The sequence below is a fragment of the Cicer arietinum genome, chromosome 1, assembly GCF_000331145.2.
Source record: "Cicer arietinum cultivar CDC Frontier isolate Library 1 chromosome 1, Cicar.CDCFrontier_v2.0, whole genome shotgun sequence".
NCBI classification, from domain to species: Eukaryota; Viridiplantae; Streptophyta; class Magnoliopsida; order Fabales; family Fabaceae; genus Cicer; species Cicer arietinum.
Window position 1 is genome coordinate 26,673,321 of NC_021160.2, and position 21,339 is coordinate 26,694,659.

General features: G+C 32.1%; 1 protein-coding gene and 1 long non-coding RNA gene across 2 annotated transcripts; one reads left to right on the forward strand and one right to left on the reverse strand.

The window, feature by feature from the left end:
- Nucleotides 1-954: 954 nt before the first annotated feature.
- On the reverse strand, nucleotides 955-2,312 carry LOC113784249 (uncharacterized). Its single transcript, XR_003470266.2, has 2 exons — nucleotides 2,031-2,312; nucleotides 955-1,231 (listed from the first exon to the last, which is right to left on the reverse strand). It is a non-coding gene; the product is annotated as an uncharacterized lncRNA (long non-coding RNA).
- Nucleotides 2,313-3,270: 958 nt separating this feature from the next.
- LOC101505975 (uncharacterized) lies at nucleotides 3,271-4,691 on the forward strand. The gene is made up of 4 exons (XM_004514091.1): nucleotides 3,271-3,617; nucleotides 4,035-4,152; nucleotides 4,282-4,416; nucleotides 4,458-4,691. Exons 1-4 carry the CDS (start codon nucleotides 3,271-3,273, stop codon nucleotides 4,689-4,691), a joined length of 834 nt encoding a protein of 277 aa, XP_004514148.1.
- Nucleotides 4,692-21,339: the final 16,648 nt, after the last annotated feature.

Sequence of the window (21,339 nt, forward strand, 5' to 3'; positions counted from 1 at the left end):
CCCAATCAGGTTTGGCTTGATATATCTATGGATTTCATTGAAGGATTACCTAAGGTTCAATGTAAAAATTTCATTCTCGTAGTGGTGGAAAGATTGACTAAATATGCTCATTTTCTAGCATTTATCCATCCTTTCACTGCAAAGGATATTGCTGAAATTTTCCTTCAAGAGGTAGTAAAGTTACATGGCTTCCCTTCTACTATTGTGTTTGACAGAGATAAGATTTTTTCGAGCCATTTTTTGTCAGAGTTGTTCAAAATGGCGGGTACGAAACTCAAATTTAACTCTGCTTACCATCCTCAAACATATGGACAAACCAAAGTAGTCAAATAGGTGTTTGGAAAAATACTTGAGATGTCTCATAGGCACTAAGCCCAAACAATGGCCAAAGTGGCTAAGTTGGGCATAATTTTGGTTTAATATCAATTATCACAACTCTCTAAAATTAACCCACTTTAAGGCATTATATGATCGAGACTCACCTCATCTCCTAAAAGGGACTACTATTCATTCAGCTATTGAAGAAGTTAACATCATGACACAAGATAGGGACCAAATATTACATGATCTAAAAAGAAATTTGGTCCCATCTTAGAATCAAATAAAAAGTGCATTGATCAGTCTAGGTGTCCTATTTCACTATTGGTTGGAGATTGAATTTATTTGAATTACAACCCTATAGATTGTGGACTTTGACTAAGAAGGCAAATGATAATTTAAGTCCTTGTTTTTATGGACCATATCAGATTTCAAAGCAGATTGGAGTAGTTGTATTTGAGTTAGCTCTTCCACTAGGGAGTAATATACATCTAGTGTTTCATGTGTCCCTACCTAAGAAAGTTCATTTCATCTTCAGCTACCCTAAACCATCATCACCTATGCTCTCATATGAACTAGAATTGCATGTAACTCCAGCTTTTGTATAAGATGTCCTAAAAAACAATTAATTTAATATTAATCAAATAAACATATATAATTATATATTACCAATTTTAGTCAAATTTTAAGGGCACAACCATAATACAAAAAGTCCATTTCAAATGTAACTAGTTTCAGGGCAGAGATATATATTGCAAGTTTTGCAATAGTCCAAGTTGAAAGACAAATCCTCTACTGTACCAAGTTATATATCAATGCTTATAAGCATCCTCTTGTCGCCAAGCAACATGTATATCTACAACAAAATAGGCCAGTAGCATATGACTTCAAACCAATGTAATCTGATGAATTCCTGCATCATAAGGCAATAAAATTACAAAACAAGAAACATAAATCTTTGGTTGTCACATTACTTTGAACCAAAATAAATCAAATACTTTGGTTGAAGTTGGGTGAATTCATGTTTTTCACATTACTTTCATAGGAGGAACTTATTTCATTTCAAAGTTAATAATAATAAAACATCAAAATGGTTGTTGGAATGTAATTACTTATTTTATAATTTATCAAAAAGATTTATAAGTAGAAAATTATACTTCTACGCTCACCAATTCTTCTATCATCCAAATGCCTCCAATTCTTCGACCCTCACCAATTCTATAAGGTGTTTTCATATAAACTAAAGTGATTTCATAAGGTATCCTGGAGTGATCAAGGTATCAAAGATTTGAATAAGGAGTAACCATGAATTTGTCCCAATTAACAGTAACTATGAATTTGCAAACAGATCCAAAGTGTATAATTATAACAATGTTCGAAAAGTAATGGAGGACCAGTGGATGAAAAGAGGTATCATTATTTAATTAGAATAATGCAGAACCAATTGTGCATTAATTATAAAAATGATACTAAGTTTTTGATGCAACAAACAACGCAGAGCCAATTTATGCAGCAAACAACCATTCTTTGTTGAAGATTATCAAATATAAAAAATCGACAATGTTGACGAATAACACAAAATCCCTAATTTTGAACATATTAAAAACCCTAGCAATTATTTCAGAACTCAAATATATTACTAATAGTCTCAATCAAATGATGAATCAACCAAATCACTAAACACTAAACAATGTAATTTTGCGATACCTTACCTTGCTGAGTTGATCATTGTTTACTGTAGTTGAAGGCAGAACAAGGAGATATTGATGGCTCGGTTTGCGCCTTCGTGGACGGAGGAGGGCGGTGGAGGCCTTGGTGGTCGCTATTTGCGATGTAATGAGGAAGGGAAAAGAATCTGTACGTTGAGTGAGAAAGAAGAAAAGAGGTCTCGGAGATTTGAGTTCCTGGAATTGGGGAAAACCGGAAAATACAAAATTAGCGTTGAGTGAGATTAGGGTTTGGAGAAGAATAAAAAAAAGTGTGGTGAATGTAAAAAGAAAAGAGGAAGAAAATGAGTGAGAGGTAGAGAATGAGGTTAGAACAAGAGGGAAAATATAACGAAATGGAAATGAATATGTCATTTTAAGATAAAAAAAAATAAAAAAAATAAAACAATTTTGCTTCCCACACCCCTCAATTTTTTTTAAATCCAAAATATCCAAACTACCCTTCCCTCTATATTCACTTAACCACTCATTTTCTATCTTCATCATCTTCATCTTCATTACCTACCAACTTAAATCTTCTTCAATATTCTTCAATCATTTTGATACATTTCATGTTCAATAATCTTTAATCATTTTAAACATTTTCATCATCTTCATCATTATAGTGACTCAAATCAACTAGGTATGTATTTTGTTGTGTTTTATAGCTAATTTTTTTTTCTTCCAAATATGGGTTTCATATGTCTACGTGAAACGAATTTACGTACTTGATAAAATTATGAAAATTCTGATTCTACGTGAATTAGGTTTACGTAAACGTACGTCTATTAAGTTTGCGTACATCAATGGAGTTTTAAAATTCATGTTACCTACGTGAACTGAGAAAAAGTATGCGTACGTGAACTCAGTTCACGTATCACATACGTGAATTGAATTCACGTATACATACGTGAACTGAGATCACGTATAGGATGAAAATTTGTAAAATCTCAGCCATACGTGAACTGAGTTCACGTATGTCTACTTGAATTCAATTCACGTATGTGATACGTGAACTCAGTTCACATACACATACGTTTTCTCAGTTCTCGTAAAGGTGATAAAATTAGGATTTTTTTTTTGTTTATTGTGTTTAGGAGTTAAGAATTTTTATGTTGTTATATTTATGTAATTTATTGGATGCAGTTAAATGGATGAAGGGGGAGACAACAGTGACAAAATGTATGAAGGTTTGGAACCTGATTTTGAAGAAATGTATGATGATTTGGATCCTGATTTTGAAGAAATGTGTGATGATGTGGAACCTAATTTTGACGCTATGAATGACGGAGTTGAACCTGTTATGATTGATTTGACTGATGTGTTTACCACCGGCATGATATTCGATACACGAGATGAATTATTGAAATGGGCTAGAAATGTTGGAAGGGAAAATAGAATTGTTGTTGTGATTTTTAGATCTGAAACTACAACAACACGACCAAGAACAAAGACAAAATTAATTCTTGGTTGTGAAAGAAGTGGTAAATATAGACCTTGGAAGAATCCTAATCTTACGAGGAGTACTTGGACTAGAAAATGTGATTGTCCATTTAGATTGAGAGGAATACGATCAAATGTTGATGACAGATGGTATTTGCATGTAATATATGGTCTCCATAACCACAAATTGGCCAAAAAACTGACCGGTCACTCTTTCTTAGGCCGATTGTCTCAAGATGAGAAAAATGTACTTGGTGATATGACAAAGAACTTTGTAAAACCAAAAAACATTTTAATGACATTGAGGGATCATAACGTTGAAAGTTTGACGATAATAAAACAAGTTTACAATGCACGTCAAGCATATCGTTCATCACTTAGAGGTAATAGAACAAAAATGCAACATCTTTTGACATTGATGGAACGCGACAAATACGTTTATCGATATAGGAAGGTAGAGGGTTCAGATGAGTTGAGGGACATATTTTGGGCCCATCCAGACGCTATCACTCTTGTAAATAATTTTCACATAATATTGATTATGGATAGCACTTACAAGACCTGTAGGTATCGAATGCCATTACTTGAGATTATTGGTGTTACATCTACTGAAATGACATTTTGTGTGGGATTTGCATATCTACAGTCTGAGCGTCTTGATAACTTCACATGGGCACTACAAATGGTGAAAGAATAGATTACAAGTGGTGAAGTTGAAGTCATTGTTACTAATAGAGACATTGCTTTGATGAACGCAGTTGAAAATGTTTTTCCAAAAGCAGTGAATTTATTATGCTTGTTTCATATATGCAAGAATGTCAAAGCCAAGCGCAAGATGATTGTGTTTCCAAAAAAGAAGCAAGTGCAAATAATGGAGGCATGGGAGGCTCTTATTTACAGTTATGATGAGGCTCAGTACTACATGAAGTTGGCTATCTTTGAAGGAATTGTAGTAGTTGTTCTATTTTTTATGATTATGTACACGAGCAGTGGTTAATTCCTCACAAGGAAAGGTTTGTTGAGGCATGGACAAATAGAGTTATGCACTTTGGGAACACCACAACACAAAGGGTTGAGTCGGCGCATTGGAGTTTGAAAAGGATATTACAAGATAGTATTGGTGATATATGCAGTGTTTGGGAAACCATCAATAGCATGATTGTATTACAACACAATGAGATAATAGCATCATTTGAAAAAAGCATCATTCAAAAGGTGCATTGATATAGTAACAGATTATATGCGAATTTGCGTGGTGTTGTGTCAAAAAAATGCAATTGGTCACATTGCGGCAAAGTATGACCGCGTGAAGTATGTAGGTATTGATCAGACTGAGTGTCGTTGCACAATTAGGACAACACATGGTCTACCTTGTGCATGTAAAATAGCCAGGTATAGTATGATCCCACGTTCCATTCTATTAGACGCTATTCATGTTTGGTGGAGTAAATTAACTTTCCATGTTGTTACATCGAGTAAACCTTCATAGTTATATGTGAAACTTTTATCTCGTCCAGTGCTTTCCTAAATGGAATAACCAAACCTTTATCCCGTTTTAACTTCCATCTAAGTGCTCTCGGATAGTCCTCATCATAAATCTGAGATAGTCTACAACAATTCGAACATAATGCTGGAAAATGCTCATACACCCACACCTACACATCTACAATAAGATATTCATAAATCAATAAAGCAACAAACCATGAAATCAGGAAATAAATCAAACCAGAAAAGCAAACGCAAATACCTATAATAGTTTCAGATACCCTGATACTGTTCTAGTCTGATGCATACTCGCTTCTCGAAGATTGTCGTATAGGTAAGCAAGCGCAGCAGCACCCCATGCATATCCCCCGCATGAGTTGAGGTCTCTGAAACATTCAAGGTAGGCAACACTCACTGCGAAGGCACTCTTGTCGCTGAACAAGGTGCAACCCACCAAAAATAAAAGAAATGCCCTTGCAGCCATCTGTCAATGCTGATCAGCACATCGCTGATGGTATACGTCAAGCAACCAACTGTACCGAACAGTGGTTGTCCGCGTCAAGTTAAACTCAGCATATGCAGTAGCCAGACTCACCCCAAGAAGCTCACCAAACAACTTTGCAGCGTCATCCTTGTTAAATATATTAACACTGAAGAATGCACCGGTGATGGGTATATGCAGCAGCGAAGAGACATCGTCCAAAGTAATGGTCATCTCCCCAATTGGAAGATGAAAGCTATTGGTGTCGCGATGCCATCTCTCGACAAAGGCAAAAATTAGACCTTTGTCGATCATCTCATAGCTGCATTTTAGCAATGTATATAAACCAAAACTTTTAACAAGTTCCTCAACCTCTTGATTTTCAATGACAACTTCTTTTAATTTTTTGCTATTGCTAAAAACCCTTAACTCTCCGCGATCCTGAAATAAATTAACCGAACAAATATAAGTTCAAACACATTAAGCAAATATTTAATATTTAATTTGATTCAGAAATTTACCACTCCAACCCATAGTCGTGTCGCAACATGATCCCCATATGTCCTTAGGACAAACCTATCAACCGGACCACTAGGATATCCGTCATCTGCTTCAGGTTGGGCCTCATCCGCTTGGACCTCTTTAGGCTGGGCCTCATCCGCTTGGACCTCTTCAGGTTGGGCCTCATTCGCTTGGGCATCTTCTGCTTGCCCCTGTTCTGGTTGCGCATGTTCTGCTTGTTGATTTCGTAATCTTTGTTATCCACGCAATTCACGCTGAGCGCGGTGAGCCTGTGCAGAAGCGGTTGGTCTAACACGACCCTCTATATCAGTCCCTTGGTCGAGTATAACACGACCCTCTCTATCAGTAAACATTGTGCGCACCATTTATGCATCAACAAATCATAATCATTATCAAAACAACATAGCAATATAACATAAACCACAACAGGGGCAAGCATAAACCCATACGTGAACTGAGTTCACGTACGTGAACTGAGTTCACGTACGTGAACTCAATACGTGAACTTCATCAACCTACGTGAACTGTGTTCACGTACGTGAACTCCATCACCTACGTGAATTGAGTTCGCGTACGTGAACTCCATCAACCTATGTGAACTGAGTTCACGTCTACCTATGTGACCAGAGTTCACGTATGTGAACTCCATCAACTTACGTGAACTCACCTACGTGATATGAGTTCACGTATTTGATTTCACTTCATGTATCTGAACATTCAAAACCCAGAAAACACCATCAAACCCAGAACCATTGATGAACATTCAAAACCCAGAAAACGAAAACATCATTGCTTACTTGATTGAAGATGCTTCAAGTGATTGAAAATGGTGTTGAAGATGATTGAAGATTGATTGCTTGATTCAAGAATGTAGATGATTTAAGATGAAGGTATTAGGTTAATGAAGATGAAGATGAAGGTATTAGGTTAATGAAGATGAAGATGATGAAGTTAGAAGATGAAGGTATTAAGTAAATATAGAGGGAATGGTAGTTTGGGTATTTTGGATTTTAAAAAAAATTGAGGGGTGTGGGAAGTAAATTGAGGGGTGAGGGAAGCAAAATTGAAAGAAAAAAAAATAATAATTTCGTAAAATTATTTTTTTTAGTTCAAAAATTTAGAAGAGTTTTTGACTTTTAAAATAGAAAGATCAATTTCTAAGTTGATAAAAATAGAGGGACTAAAATTGTAATAAAGTCAATTTTAATTATGACAACAATTTATTTATTATGAAAATATGTTTTTGTACTATCAAATTAAATCATCAATAGTTGAAATGACATATCAATTATTTTGACAGTATTTTAGAACCAGAGGCAATCAAAATCGGACACAATCAGAATCAGAGGCAACTAGAACTTGAGACAATCAGAGCCAGATGCATCCAAAGGCACCAAAGCCAGAGAAAACCAGAATCCGACAACCAAAACCAGAGACAAATAGAATCCGAGACAACCGAAACCATAAAATTTACTTTATTTATATAAAAAAATATAGAAATATACCTACAGAATTTTCTATGGATCTAACAAAGATAAACTTTGCATCGGATTTTTCCTATGGAATTTTATTTACATGTAAATCCTTAGGAAAAATATGGTGTTTGCTGTAAATATATAGTCACATGTAAATCCGCAACAAATAAATGTTATTTGTGGAATCTTAGACAACAAGAAATATCCCTATGTAAATGTGATCTGTAGAAAAATCCTGTGTAATGTATTATTGTAGAATATTTTCACAGGCAAATCCAAAATTAAAATACTGGTTTCTAATAGTGCAAACAAATTCCCCGAATGTACTAATTTGTTAACGTTCATTTTATGTTTTCATAGGAATTTATGTTTTTTTAATTATTTATAAAAAAATTGTAATTTTTTAAAATGTATTTTTTTTTTAAATCAGGTCATTTGTAGTGGTTTAAACACTTACAAAATGGTCACTTTTTTTATTTATTTTATAAATATGGCGACTTTGTGATGTTCTAAATCCTTACAAATTTGTGATTGTTTAAGTCTTCATAAAGTCTTTGCTAAATTTAAAAAATCATCAATTTGTGAGGGTCTATATACCTATAAACTTTGTGACCAGCTCAATTGTAAAGTGTTTTTGGCCTCCACAAAATGATGTTATGTGGCAGCTTTTGCAGTTTTATTAGGACTTTTGGCTACCACAAAATAATGAATTTCTTTAGTGATTATTATTTATTTAGCTACATGTTTTTATTAAAAAAACAAAAATGAATATTTGAAAATTGCAAATTGGTGGCAATTTTGTAAATTCGTATACTTTATTTATTTAATAGTACTATTTAGAGTACTTTTTGTTGTTACTATTTTTATTCTATTTTAATTTTTTTTTTTAAATATTTATCTTTTCCTTGTTGTTTATTATTTCAATTTTATTAAAAAAAAACTATTTATTCTTTATTAGTTGTTTCTATTTTTATTTTTATTGATAATACGTGAACTCCATCAACCTACGTGAACTGTGTTCACGTACGTGAACTCCATCACCTACGTGAATTGAGTTCGCGTACGTGAACTCCATCAGCCTACGTGAACTGAGTTCACGTCTACCTATGTGACCCGAGTTCACGTATGTGAACTCCATCAACTTACGTGAACTCACCTACGTGATATGAGTTCACGTACTTGATTTCACTTCATGTATCTGAACATTCAAAACCCAGAAAATACCATCAAACCCAGAACCATTGATGAACATTCAAAACCCAGAAAACGAAAACGAAAACATCATTGCTTACTTGATTGAAGATGCTTCAAGTGATTGAAAATGGTGTTGAAGATGATTGAAGATTGATTGCTTGATTCAAGAATGTAGATGATTTAAGATGAAGGTATTAGGTTAATGAAGATGAAGATGAAGGTATTAGGTTAATGAAGATGAAGATGATGAAGTTAGAAGATGAACGTATTAAGTAAATATAGAGGGAATGGTAGTTTGGGTATTTTGGATTTTAAAAAAAATTGAGGGGTGTGGGAAGTAAATTGGGGGGGTGAGGGAAGCAAAATTGAAAGAAAAAAAAAATTATAATTTCGTAAAATTATTTTTTTTAGTTCAAAAATTTAGAAGAGTTTTTGACTTTTAAAATAGAAAGATCAATTTCTAAGTTGATAAAAATAGAGGGACTAAAATTGTAATAAAGTCAATTTTAATTATGACAACAATTTATTTATTATGAAAATATGTTTTTGTACTATCAAATTAAATCATCAATAGTTGAAATGACATATCAATTATTTTGACAGTATTTTAGAACCAGAGGCAATCAAAATCGGACACAATCAGAATCAGAGGCAACTAGAACTTGAGACAATCAGAGCCAGATGCATCCAAAGGCACCAAAGCCAGAGAAAACCAGAATCCGACAACCAGAACCAGAGACAAATAGAATCCGAGACAACCGAAACCATAAAATTTACTTTATTTATATAAAAAAATATAGAAATATACCTACAGAATTTTCTATGGATCTAACAAAGATAAACTTTGCATCGGATTTTTCCTATGGAATTTTATTTACATGTAAATCCTTAGGAAAAATATGGTGTTTGCTGTAAATATATAGTCACATGTAAATCCGCAGCAAATAAATGTTATTTGTGGAATCTTAGACAACAAGAAATATTCCTATGTAAATGTGATCTGTAGAAAAATCATGTGTAATGTATTATTGTAGAATATTTTCGCAGGCAAATCCAAAATTAAAATACTGGTTTCTAATAGTGCAAACAAATTCCCCGAATGTACTAATTTGTTAACGTTGATTTTATGTTTTCACAGGAATTTATCTAGACATCAACAAAATGAATGTTTAAGTGTGAGAATTTGACAAAATAATAAAATGAGATTCAATACTAAATTTGATATTTCGAGGATGGAGCAAAATTTGATGATCAAGTTTCATCACATTTTCATGAATGAGTTGTTATGTCAAATAAAATGGCGATTATAGAAAAATATTTTATGATTAGATTCAATGAATTGTGGATAATTGAAGGTATGAACATAAAGAAATCAGTGTAACAGTTTTGGAAACTACAGAAACATAAATGCAAGTAAAATGAAAGGGATCTAACAACAAAACAGTAAGTAAATTGCAGGAGAGTAAACAAAGAAAAGGAAAATGGCAATAAATTAAAGTGCTTGGAATTTTAACAAAGAAAAGAAAAATTGCAAGAAAATAAATTCCATGAAATAAAAATAGAATACTTGGAATTTACGGAGGATAATCAATCGTTATATATAGATTTTAATTTCATAAATAATCAAGAAACCCATCAAATAAAGCGTTCGACGACTATTTATAGAAAAATAAATCTAACAACCAGTGATGATGACATTACTTGTGTCACCAACCTAACACTAGCTACCACTCATCGTAACTTAAGATATTCTCAAAGTAATGAGATTCTACGCGTGTTCTTGATTGTAGCTTGTGATGTGGTCGACTTGGCCTCCTTTGCCAACAAGAACATTTCTTCAAATTTTAGAAAATCGACAAGCTTTTGACCTTCACTTTTGTGCATGTTTACCTCTTGACTTTTAATATTAATTTCTACACAAATAAATTTTTCACTCAACACTCCACTAATTCCACTCTCAACCCTCTCTTCACCTCATTCAACTTTCTCTTCTTCCGTCTTTCCCTTCATCTCACGGAAGAACTTGTCTTCATCGACAACAGTACATCTCTTACCTCTTGAACGTTTTCTTCACAATCTCACCTCTCTCCAGAGACTTCAGCTACATATTGGTAGTTCACCATCCTTTTTAATTCTGGATACTGGTTGGAGGTGCTTAACATTCACATTTGAGAGACTTAAAGGTCAAATTTTTCTTCAAATCCAAAGTTTGGGAATTTGGGGTTGGGAAATTTACTTTTTCTTCTACAACACTACATAATAAACTCATTATTTGTAGGATTTTAAGAGAATATTTATCATCTATTTGATTTAATTTTATAGTTTTGATTTTTACTTACTCTCATTTGGTACTTATTTTTTGCGGAATTGATCTTGAATCGATAAATAATACAGATTAGGGCTATCTATATTGAATTTTGGATGCAAAACTGTCAAACTAAAATTTTCAACATAATATCAAAAGCTTTAATTACATTGATGATAGTCAAAATTAATTAAAGTGAGAAGGCCAATTTAGATGGTCCACTTTGCAACTTGAAAGAAATGAACGGACTATGTGAGAGAGAGCAAGGGTTTATAATCCCTCTATATATGGAAGCCGCACAGCAGGGGATTGAGCTTTTGATATATACCAAAAAAGAAAATAAAAGACGGCACGAGAAGAGGAAAAAATAACAACAGACATAGGCAAAAATATTTATCCTTGTGTTTGGGAGTTGGAGAACATAAACAAAAATATTTATCTTAAATTTTGAAGTAAAATTATTTTATTTTCGTTACGATGAACACCATTATTTTTATTTTATTATAATAATGAGTAGCTAATTTTTTTTAGGATTGCTGGTAGATCTTGTAATTGAGATATTTCTTACTATAATTTAGAATCTTATGTGTTTATTATAATTTGATTATAATTATTTTTTATTGTTTAATTAAATTTTCTTATTGTTCTAATCACATATTAGGATTGATCATCATTTGCATGTTTTTAATCAGTTAATTATTTGTGTTCGTGCTACAATTAATTGGTGGGTCTAAAAGATAATTGAGAGTATAAATTATTACATGCCCAAACTTAATTTTAGTTTCCAAGCATTCAACCTTTTTATGTTCTACTATGTTTTTTTTTTAATTTAAATTCTTTTGATGATAAAACAAATTATTAATTTAGGAAAAATAATATTAATCACCAAAGATTAAACGAGTTAATAATGTTAATAAAGGAATTAGTAATTCAATCAAAAAATAAAGAAATTCAAATAAAACTAAAATTAGAATAATCAAAATTATAAGTAAAACCGTGACTTCTGTCAATTAATATACAGCTTTACGTTTTAATTATTAATTATTTGTTTATTTAGTTACCGTAATGACTTACCTGTTATTGTAAATTATCGGCTTAAGCGCACTTTTGGTCTCCCATTTTTCATATAACAAATTTTAAGTCCTTTCATTTTTAAAACTGATCTTATAGTATCTCTATTAAATTATTATTGGGATTTTTTTGGTCCCCACCATTTTTTATGATGCATCACTCTTATCAATGATATGGTACTTAGATGATATTTTTGAGTGGAATAAATTATTTTTTGTGTCTTTATTGTTATAATTAATTTTGTTATTTATTTTTTATATATTAAAAAATAGATACGTAATTTTTAAATATTTTTTTATCTTCAAATTTTAAAATTTTAAATAATTGTTGGATAAAAAACAAATTTTAATTTTTTTTAAATATTCAACATTTTATTTTAATTTTACATATTTTCATTTTTTAATTAAATAATATTAATATGTAATAAATTTAAATATTAAAAATTATATTAAAACAAAACAAATAAAATATAAATATTTAAAAAATTTATATTATTTCAAAAAATTTAAATAAAATAAACAAAATTTAAATTTTTAATTTTTAATATTTTAGTATATTAATAAAATAAATTTATTTTTAATATTGAATTATTAAAATAAAATTAATTACGACAATAATGACATTACAAATATTTTATCCAACTCACAAATATACTCTAAATATTATGTCATTAATGTGAGTGATGCATCATCTAAAATGGTCACTTTCATAAACGAAAGGACTAAAAATTCAGTTCAGACAAAATAGAGAGATCAAAAGTTCATTTTAAGCATAAATAATTTTTATTAGTTTGGTACTTAATAATTAATATTTGTGGATATGATAATCTTTTATACTATTTCTGTGATAAACTTTACTTGCTCTACGTGCGTTTTAATACAACAAATTTTGGGCGTTGGGGATTAATTTAGCAATATTAAAGGGATAAATATTTTTACTATTGTGGATATTTTTTTTATGGTTTAGTTTAATTTGAATTATTTATTAAAAAAATTATTATTATCTTATGTCTAAAAGTTGTTAAGTCTTTATATGAAAATTTTGTAAACTTTTATAATTTACCTATTTATTTCACCATTAATTTTATTATTATTTTTTATAATGTATTTCATCACATCTTTTAAAAGTAAAAATTAGCACTCCTTTTTTTTTTTTTAATATGTCAATTTATTGTTAAACTACTCTCATTATAATAATGTTACCTATGTATTCCTTCCACTAATTTCATTATTGTTATTTATTTAGCTATATGTTTTTGTGAAAATACCAAAATTTTCCTCCCAAATTGTTGGAAATTTTATAAATTTTTATACTATATCTATTTATTTCTCCTTATCTAAATTTTTTATTTACATTTATTTTACTTTCTCTTTACTATTATTCTCTCCTTTCTCTTATTATTATATACTATTTGTATATATTTAAAATAATTATTCTATTTGATTTTTAAAATTGTTTTTTCTTTTTTAAAATATTTTTAATTAATTTTTTTACATTATTTAGGTTAATTATTTATAAAAAAATTGTAATCTTTTAAAATGTATTTTTTTTTTAAATCAGGTCATTTGTAGTGGTTTAAACACTTACAAAATGGTCACTTTTTTATTTATTTTATAAATATGGCGACTTTGTGATGTTCTAAATCCTTACAAATTTGTGATTGTTTAAGTCTTCATAAAGTCTTTGCTAAATTTAAAAAATCATCAATTTGTGAGGGTCTATATACCTATAAACTTTGTGACCAGCTCAATTGTAAAGTGTTTTTGGCCTCCACAAAATGATGTTATGTGGCAGCTTTTGCAGTTTTATTAGGACTTTTGGCTACCACAAAATAATGAATTTCTTTAGTGATTATTATTTATTTAGCTACATGTTTTTATTAAAAAAACAAAAATGAATATTTGAAAATTGCAAATTGGTGGCAATTTTGTAAATTCGTATCTTTTATTTATTTAATAGTACTATTTAGAGTACTTTTTGTTGTTACTATTTTTATTCTATTTTAATTTTTTTTTTAAATATTTATCTTTTCCTTGTTGTTTATTATTTCAATTTTATTAAAAAAAACTATTTATTCTTTATTAGTTGTTTCTATTTTTATTTTTATTGATAATACTTGTGTATGCTAATATGCTCTCGAGCGACTCTTTTGCTTTATGATTCAGAAATTGAAAGAACAACTTGTAGAAACAAAATAGAGAGAAGAACAATGGGTGATAATCCGTGAAGAACACTTCGGGACAACTTCACTCCCTCAAAGGATATTACTACTAGCATTGTGAATCCACCAATGCAAACAACCAATTTTGAGCTAAAACCAAGTTTGATTCAAATGGTTCGGAATTCTACTATGTTCAAGGGTGCATCAACTGAAGATCATAATGCCCATCCAAAGAACTTTGTAAGGGTAGAATACTCAATAACTTGTAATAGTGTCACAGTTGAACCCATTAGAATGAGGCTAGATTCTTTGTTTATTAGTTGCATCACTACACGAGATCAATTGAAGCAAAAGTTCTTGAACAAATACTTTCTTCCCAAAAAGGCTGCCAAGAGCTGAGCTGAAATCGCTAACTTTGCTCAATTCGAACAAGACTCTTTACATGAAGAATGGGAAATACTTCAAGACAAGCTCTGAAGTAGCTCCCGCCATGGTTTCGAGATGTGGAAAATCCTTGAAATTATGTACAAGTAACTGTCTTTTTCAAAATATGGGAGTTATTGATTCAACATGTGAGAGCTCTATTCTAAATAAAGATCCCGATGAGGTTTTTAACTTAGTTTACAAAGATAAAAGTTGATAGTGCTCAGTGGGCAACAAATGACATACACATTAAGAAACCGACTAGAGTGTACAAGGTGGATTCTAAAAGGTAGATGTTATTTCTAAATGGATTAAAACTTTGATTAAAGCACAGGCTCAACCATGTCCCATATTCCATTCCTCTAACCCTAATGCTCACAACCTTTGGGCCATTTTTCTAAGTTGGATTTTTTTTTATTAAATCTGGTTCGAGTTTAATGACCTGGATAAGAAACAATAACAAAATTAAGGAATTTATTCTGGTTCACTACCAACTTGGTAGCTACGTCCAATCCTCTCACTTAGAAGGATTTAATCCACTAATTCAACTCCTTGAATTACACAACATCTAACCCTACAAGTCAGTCTTCTCAGAACCGCCTGACAATCCAATCTTTTTTAGGAACACAACCACCTTGATTCTACTAGCTATGTCTTCTCCGCACAATCTGACAACCTCATATTGTTGAAGGGACACAATACCTTGACCATACAAGTCAAGTCTTCTCCGCACAACGTGAAATCTACATATTGTTAGAGGCAAACTACCCACTTGACCTTACAACTCAAGGCTTCTCAACACAACCTGAAATCCAAAGATTGCTTGAGGTACACTAAAACAATTATCGGGCTAGGTTACAAAGAATTTGAGACTGGTTTGACTTTTCTTCTACTAAGCAGATTTGTTACAATGATTTTATCGCACTAACAATGAAGAACTAAGCATTGAATAATATAAAGCTTAAAGAATGGCTTTCTTGAAACTAAAATCTTGAATTCTGAGAGCTCAAAGAAATTTGAGTTTGTAAGGTTTTTTATATATTGTTGTGTTGCCATTCTTCTTTAGCATTGATCCACTATTTATAGATGAAATTAAGGCTGCAATTTTGTCCCTTGTGAATTTTGAATCGTATCGTCATTCTAGTTTGGTCAACAATGACTGTCTTCAAAAGTCATTCTGAAAAATGCGTTTTGATAATATGACCCTTAGGAAATTTCTTGTTTTCGAATATGATATGAGCAATTATTCTAGAAAGATATTGTGTGTATTTTCTTCATATTTCATATGGAAATTATTCAGTTAAGCCTTCCTTCATACACTTGATTGGATTTGGGCGAGAACAAAACTGAGCTTGTTTTTGGACCTTTAGAAGTAAGGATACGACTAAGTCCAATTCAATATATTTCTCAATCTATCAGAGTCTTTGACCTTCCTTTAGAGTAATTGACTTTTATCCATCAAAGTCATTGACTTTTTTTTGTTGGTGTTAGATGTTGTGCTGCTTGAACAATTAGAGTTAGATAGATGTAAATATGTGTGACTTAGAATTAGTGAATGGGCAACTTCACCTTTGTTTCATTATTAGGGTCAATGCAACTTCATAATGTGTTGCGTATTAGAGACAGTAACCTGCAACATGTTTCAATCTTCAGAGTCATTGAAACTTCAGAGGTAGCATCCTTGGACCGTGTTGAGGTCTTTAGAGTCAGCAAAATGTTTGCTTCAGAGGTAGGGCTCAAGAGGTTCCTCAGACTTGAGAGGCATGCGTAAGTTACTGTTCATTAGAGCATGCAGAAACATTATTCATTAGAGCATCCATTAATATTGTTCATCATAGACATGCAAAAATATTGTTCATTAGAGGCTTGAATAAATACTATTCATTAGAGACTTACAGTAATACTTTTCATCAGAGGTATGGAAACTACAGAAACACATTGAGCTTCCAGAAGCATGTTGTATCATTAAAGGTAAATGAATTCTTCTGAGGCAGTCTTCAGACTCAAACTTCATAGGCAAACATCAGAGGCAGAGCCGCATTCTTTTCCAAAGCGTGTATGTGTCTTATTATGAGGATTTCATCGACTACTTTGATTTCATTTCCTCTGACCTTTTTACTTCTTCTGGTGATACCGTTGGTGGTATCCTCTAGTGGGTATCCTCTAGTGGTATTCTCTAGTCGTATCACTAGTCGTTTCCTCCGATTTTCTTCTTCAAAATTTTCAAACTTAACGAAGCCATTAATCTAAATTTATTGTTCTCATAAAATGATTTTATTAACATCAAAACTCTAAGAGAAAAACCAACTTGGTTCCAACAATCTCCCATTTTTTGATGATGACAAAACTGTATTTTTGATAACATATTTTTCTTTTATTACTTGACTCCCCTTGACTTAAGGCTCCCCCTAAGTCCAAGTTATTTTTCATTATCTCCTCACTTTATTGTTCTCTAATATATTTCTCCCCCTTTGTTAATTAGACAAAAAGACATGAAAGTGAAACCTCTTTTTTTTGTAATATAATGAATATAACATAAAATTGATCCTAGTATTAATCTAAACTACTCTATGTTTGGTACAATATTATTCAGGTATAAAAGGTAAGGTTTACATTTTTCCAAATGTATCTTTAGCTAGTGGTTTGGTGAATATGTCAGTCCATTGGTTTTCAGTGTCTACAAATATCTTTGTACTCTTTTTTGAACAAAGTCCGTAATGAAGTGATGTTTGGGAATGGAAGCAGTGTTGTCACAATTTGGGAATATTACCATCAAGAATCTTGTAGTCTTTAAGTTGATATTTCATCCATAACAGTGTTGTCACAATTTGGGAATGTTACTATCAAGAAGCTTGTAGTCTTCCAGTTGATGTTTCATCCAAAGCAATTGAGAACAACATCTTACTGATGACATTGCAGTTGTCTCTTGTGTTTTTTCTCTCAAGCTTGTCTATAAGAAATGTGTTGTTTCTCTTGTGCTTTTTCTCTCAAGTTTGTCTCTAACATAATTAACATCATAATAGCCACTTAATTTTTACTTAGTAGATTTCTTGTAGATCTTCTTAACAACAGTTAAATGAAATTTCTTTAGATCAACCTGAAATCTTGCACACACACACACACCAAACATAATATCAGGTCTGAAGGTAGTAAGGTAAACCAATTATCCAATTATTCCTCTATAAATTTTTTGGTCAACCTTCACGCCTGATTCATCCTTTCCAAGTGAAAAAGAAGGGTGCATTTGTGTAGCCATAGGTTTACAATCATTCATTTCTTGAGAAGCTCTTTTGTTTATTTGGTTTGATGGATCTATATACCTTTTTGACTTTGCTGAATTTGTATCCCTAAAAAGAACTTACATTCTCCCATTATACTCATTTGAAATTCAAGCTGCATCAATTTAGCAAATTCTTGACTAAGAGGGCCATTAGTAGATCAAAAAATAATGTCATCAACATAAATTTGAATGGCATCAACATAAACTTAGCAAATTTTTTTCACCAGAGTCAGTTGATTTTTTTTGTTAGGTCTTAGAACGTAGATCTTTTTCCCTTCATATATTGCAAGCATCCATTGACCAGGCACCATGACTAGTGTTTCGATTTGGTTGCTTAGGTTGGTATGTATGACCTCGTAATAAGCGGAATATATCAGAATGTATCAGTTCTTTATGAAATTAAATCAATTTCATACACACAGCGGAAATTAAATTGTGGCATGCAAGATTAGCAAGTTTTATTAGATTGATATGAGATTAATCAAGATGCATACAAGTCAAATTATCAGATTAAACAATATTACTTATTACAGAATATGTTTAACATGCATCTAATTTTAATCACATATACAGATATATCAAGATAGTAAATCAAAGGAGTTAAGGGTTAGAGAAGATTGCACCAAGGATTTATACTGGTTCAGTTGTCCACTTGACAACCTACATCCAGTCCTGCAAATCCAAACGGATTTCAGATTTTCTTCTCCAATAGAAAGAATCAATTACAGATTGTCCAGTTTCCTCCCCGAAACCTATCTATCTTAATGATCTCTTTCCTATTGATCACCCTCTGATCCTTGTAGATACTCAGCAATCTAACACAGAATCAAAGTCCGACTCTTTCTTGTTGAACACTCTTCACCCAAGAAAGTAGTCACCAGTTTCTAGCTGGCTTTTCTTGCTTTTGTTTTTGTTTAAAAGAATTATTACAAACAGAATACAGGAAGAACAGAAAGTAGTCTTCAATCTTGGTCAATATGGCTTCTCATCTTGAAAGACAAGGATTCTCATAAACAAATCTTTGATATCCAGAATTGTGAGAAGCCATTTTGACCAAGATTGAAGACTACTTTTTGTTCTTTCTGTATTCTGTTTGTAATAATTCTTTGAAACAAAAACAAAGCGAGAAAATCCAGCTAGAAACTGGTGACTACTTTCTTGGGTGAGAGTGCTCAACAAGAAAGAGTTGTACTTTGATTCTGTGATAGGTTGCTGAGTATCTACAAGGATCAGAGGGTGATCAATAGGAAAGAGATCATTAAGATAGATAGGTTTCGGGGAGGAAACTGGACAATCTGTAATTGATTCTTTCTATTGGAGAAGAAAATCTGAAATCCGTTTGGATTTGCAGGACTGGATGTAGGTTGTCAAGTGGACAACTGAACCAGTATAAATCCTTGGTGCAATCTTCTCTAACCCTTATCTCCTTTGATTTACTATCTTGATATATCTGTATATGTGATTAAAATTAGATGCATGTTAAACATATTCTGTAATAAGTAATATTGTTTAATCTGATAATTTGACTTGTATGCATCTTGATTAATCTCATATCAATCTAATAAAACTTGCTAATCTTGTATGCCACAATTTAATTTCCGCTGTGTGTATGAAATTGATTTAATTTCATAAAGAACTGATACATTCTGATATATTCCGCTTATTACGAGGTCATATATACCAACAATTGGCCTCAGAGCCTAACTTTTCGAGAGGTAATACTCATAAAAGCACTATGGCCTCAAACGATTTTCTGGGAGAAGGCGCATCGTTAGCAAGACCTCCAGCTTTCAACGGAACAGCTTATATGTACTGGAAGCACAGGATGCTAATCTTCTTGGAAGCCAGTGGCATAGACATCCTTGACGCTGTTGAAAACGGTCCATATATTCCCAAGATTGCAGGAACGAATGACTCAATGATTCTCAAGCCTAGAGCCGACTGGTCAGATGATGACAAGAAAAAGGTAGGTTATAATGCAAAGGCTAAGAACATTATAACATCTGCTCTTTGTGCAGAAGAATTTTTTAGAGTGTCAAACTGCAAGTCAGCAAAAGAAATGTGGGACATTCTTCAAGAAACACATGAAGGAACCACAGACGTGAAGAGAGCTCGCGTAAACACACTGATGCACGAATATGAATTATTCAGCATGAAAAGGGACGAATCCATCAGTGATCTGCAAACCAGATTCACACACATTGTGAATAATCTTCATGCATTGGGAAAGCAAGTGGATAACGAACAGCAGATTGGAAAAATTATGAGTTGTCTAACCAGAGAATGGCAGCCAAAGATAACAGCCATAGCAGAATCTAAAGATCTAGCAAAGATGACGACTGCAACTTTGTTTGGTAAACTAAGAGAACACGAAATGGAATTACATCGACTGGACGAATCAGAGATGGAAAGCCGCAAAAAGAAAGGACTATCCCTGAAGGTTCAAGCCCAGCAATCGAAAACTGAATCAGATAGCTGCTCAGATCAATCCAGTAGTGAATCTGAAGAGCCGGAAATCGGGTTGCTTGTCAAGAAATTCAAGAAGTTTCTGAAGAAGAAAGACAACAAATTCAGAAAACCATCTAGCTCCAAGACTACTGACAACAAGACCATTACATGCTATGAATGTGGTAAAACTGGTCACATAAAGTCAGAATGCTACAAATTGCAAAACAAGAATAGAGCTACAAAATCAAAAGGCAAGGAACCAGTCACCAAAACCAGAAAAGCTTATATTGCATGGAATGATAACGATGAATCCTCTGCATCTTCTGATGAAGAAGAAGTCAACTTGTGTCTCATGGCAGATACAGATTCAGAATCAGAAAATGAGGTTAGTTCACAATCTAATCCAACCTATGATGAACTTCAAGAAGCTTTCAATGAACTGCATGATGATTATGTGAATTCCATAAAACAGTTGTTAAGCACAAAGAAAATGCTTGAACAAATGAATGTTGAGCATAAAGAAATTGAAAATTTATGTGAACAACTGAAAAAGGATTCACAAGAAAAATCTGCAAAGTGCATTGAACTTGAAAATACTGTTGCATCATTAAAATCTGATTTATTAAATTTTGCAAATAGTAAAGATAAGCTAAATGTCATACTTAGCAATCAAAGACATGTTCATGAAAAATCTGGTTTAGGATATACACCAAATATGCATGTCAAAAGAAAAAATAAAAACAGATCTGGTATTGGTTATATGCAAACCAGAAATGTCAAACATGGTCAAAAATCTGCTATTGCTAAGAGTATGTATGACATCTTTACTAAACCAAATAAACATTCATCCTTTGATGGCAGATGTCATTTCTGTTGCAGAAAGGGACATTTTGTGTCTAATTGCAAATTTAAAAAATTAGCCAATCAAGGATGGAAGCTAGTTTGGATAGAAAAGAAATCTGTGTTTGACACTAACCAACCAGGACCCAATTTAAATTGGGGACCTAAAACAAAATTCTGATTTTGT

Bases quoted from the DNA above. Each gene is read 5' to 3' on its own strand.
- LOC101505975 (XM_004514091.1), top strand. From the start codon at position 3,271: ATGTGTGATGATGTGGAACCTAATTTTGACGCTATGAATGACGGAGTT. The intron at 4,153-4,281 runs GTGAAAGAATAG...CATATATGCAAG, and splicing joins TCACATGGGCACTACAAATG to AATGTCAAAGCCAAGCGCAA. The intron at 4,417-4,457 runs GTAGTAGTTGTT...GTACACGAGCAG, and splicing joins TGGCTATCTTTGAAGGAATT to TGGTTAATTCCTCACAAGGA.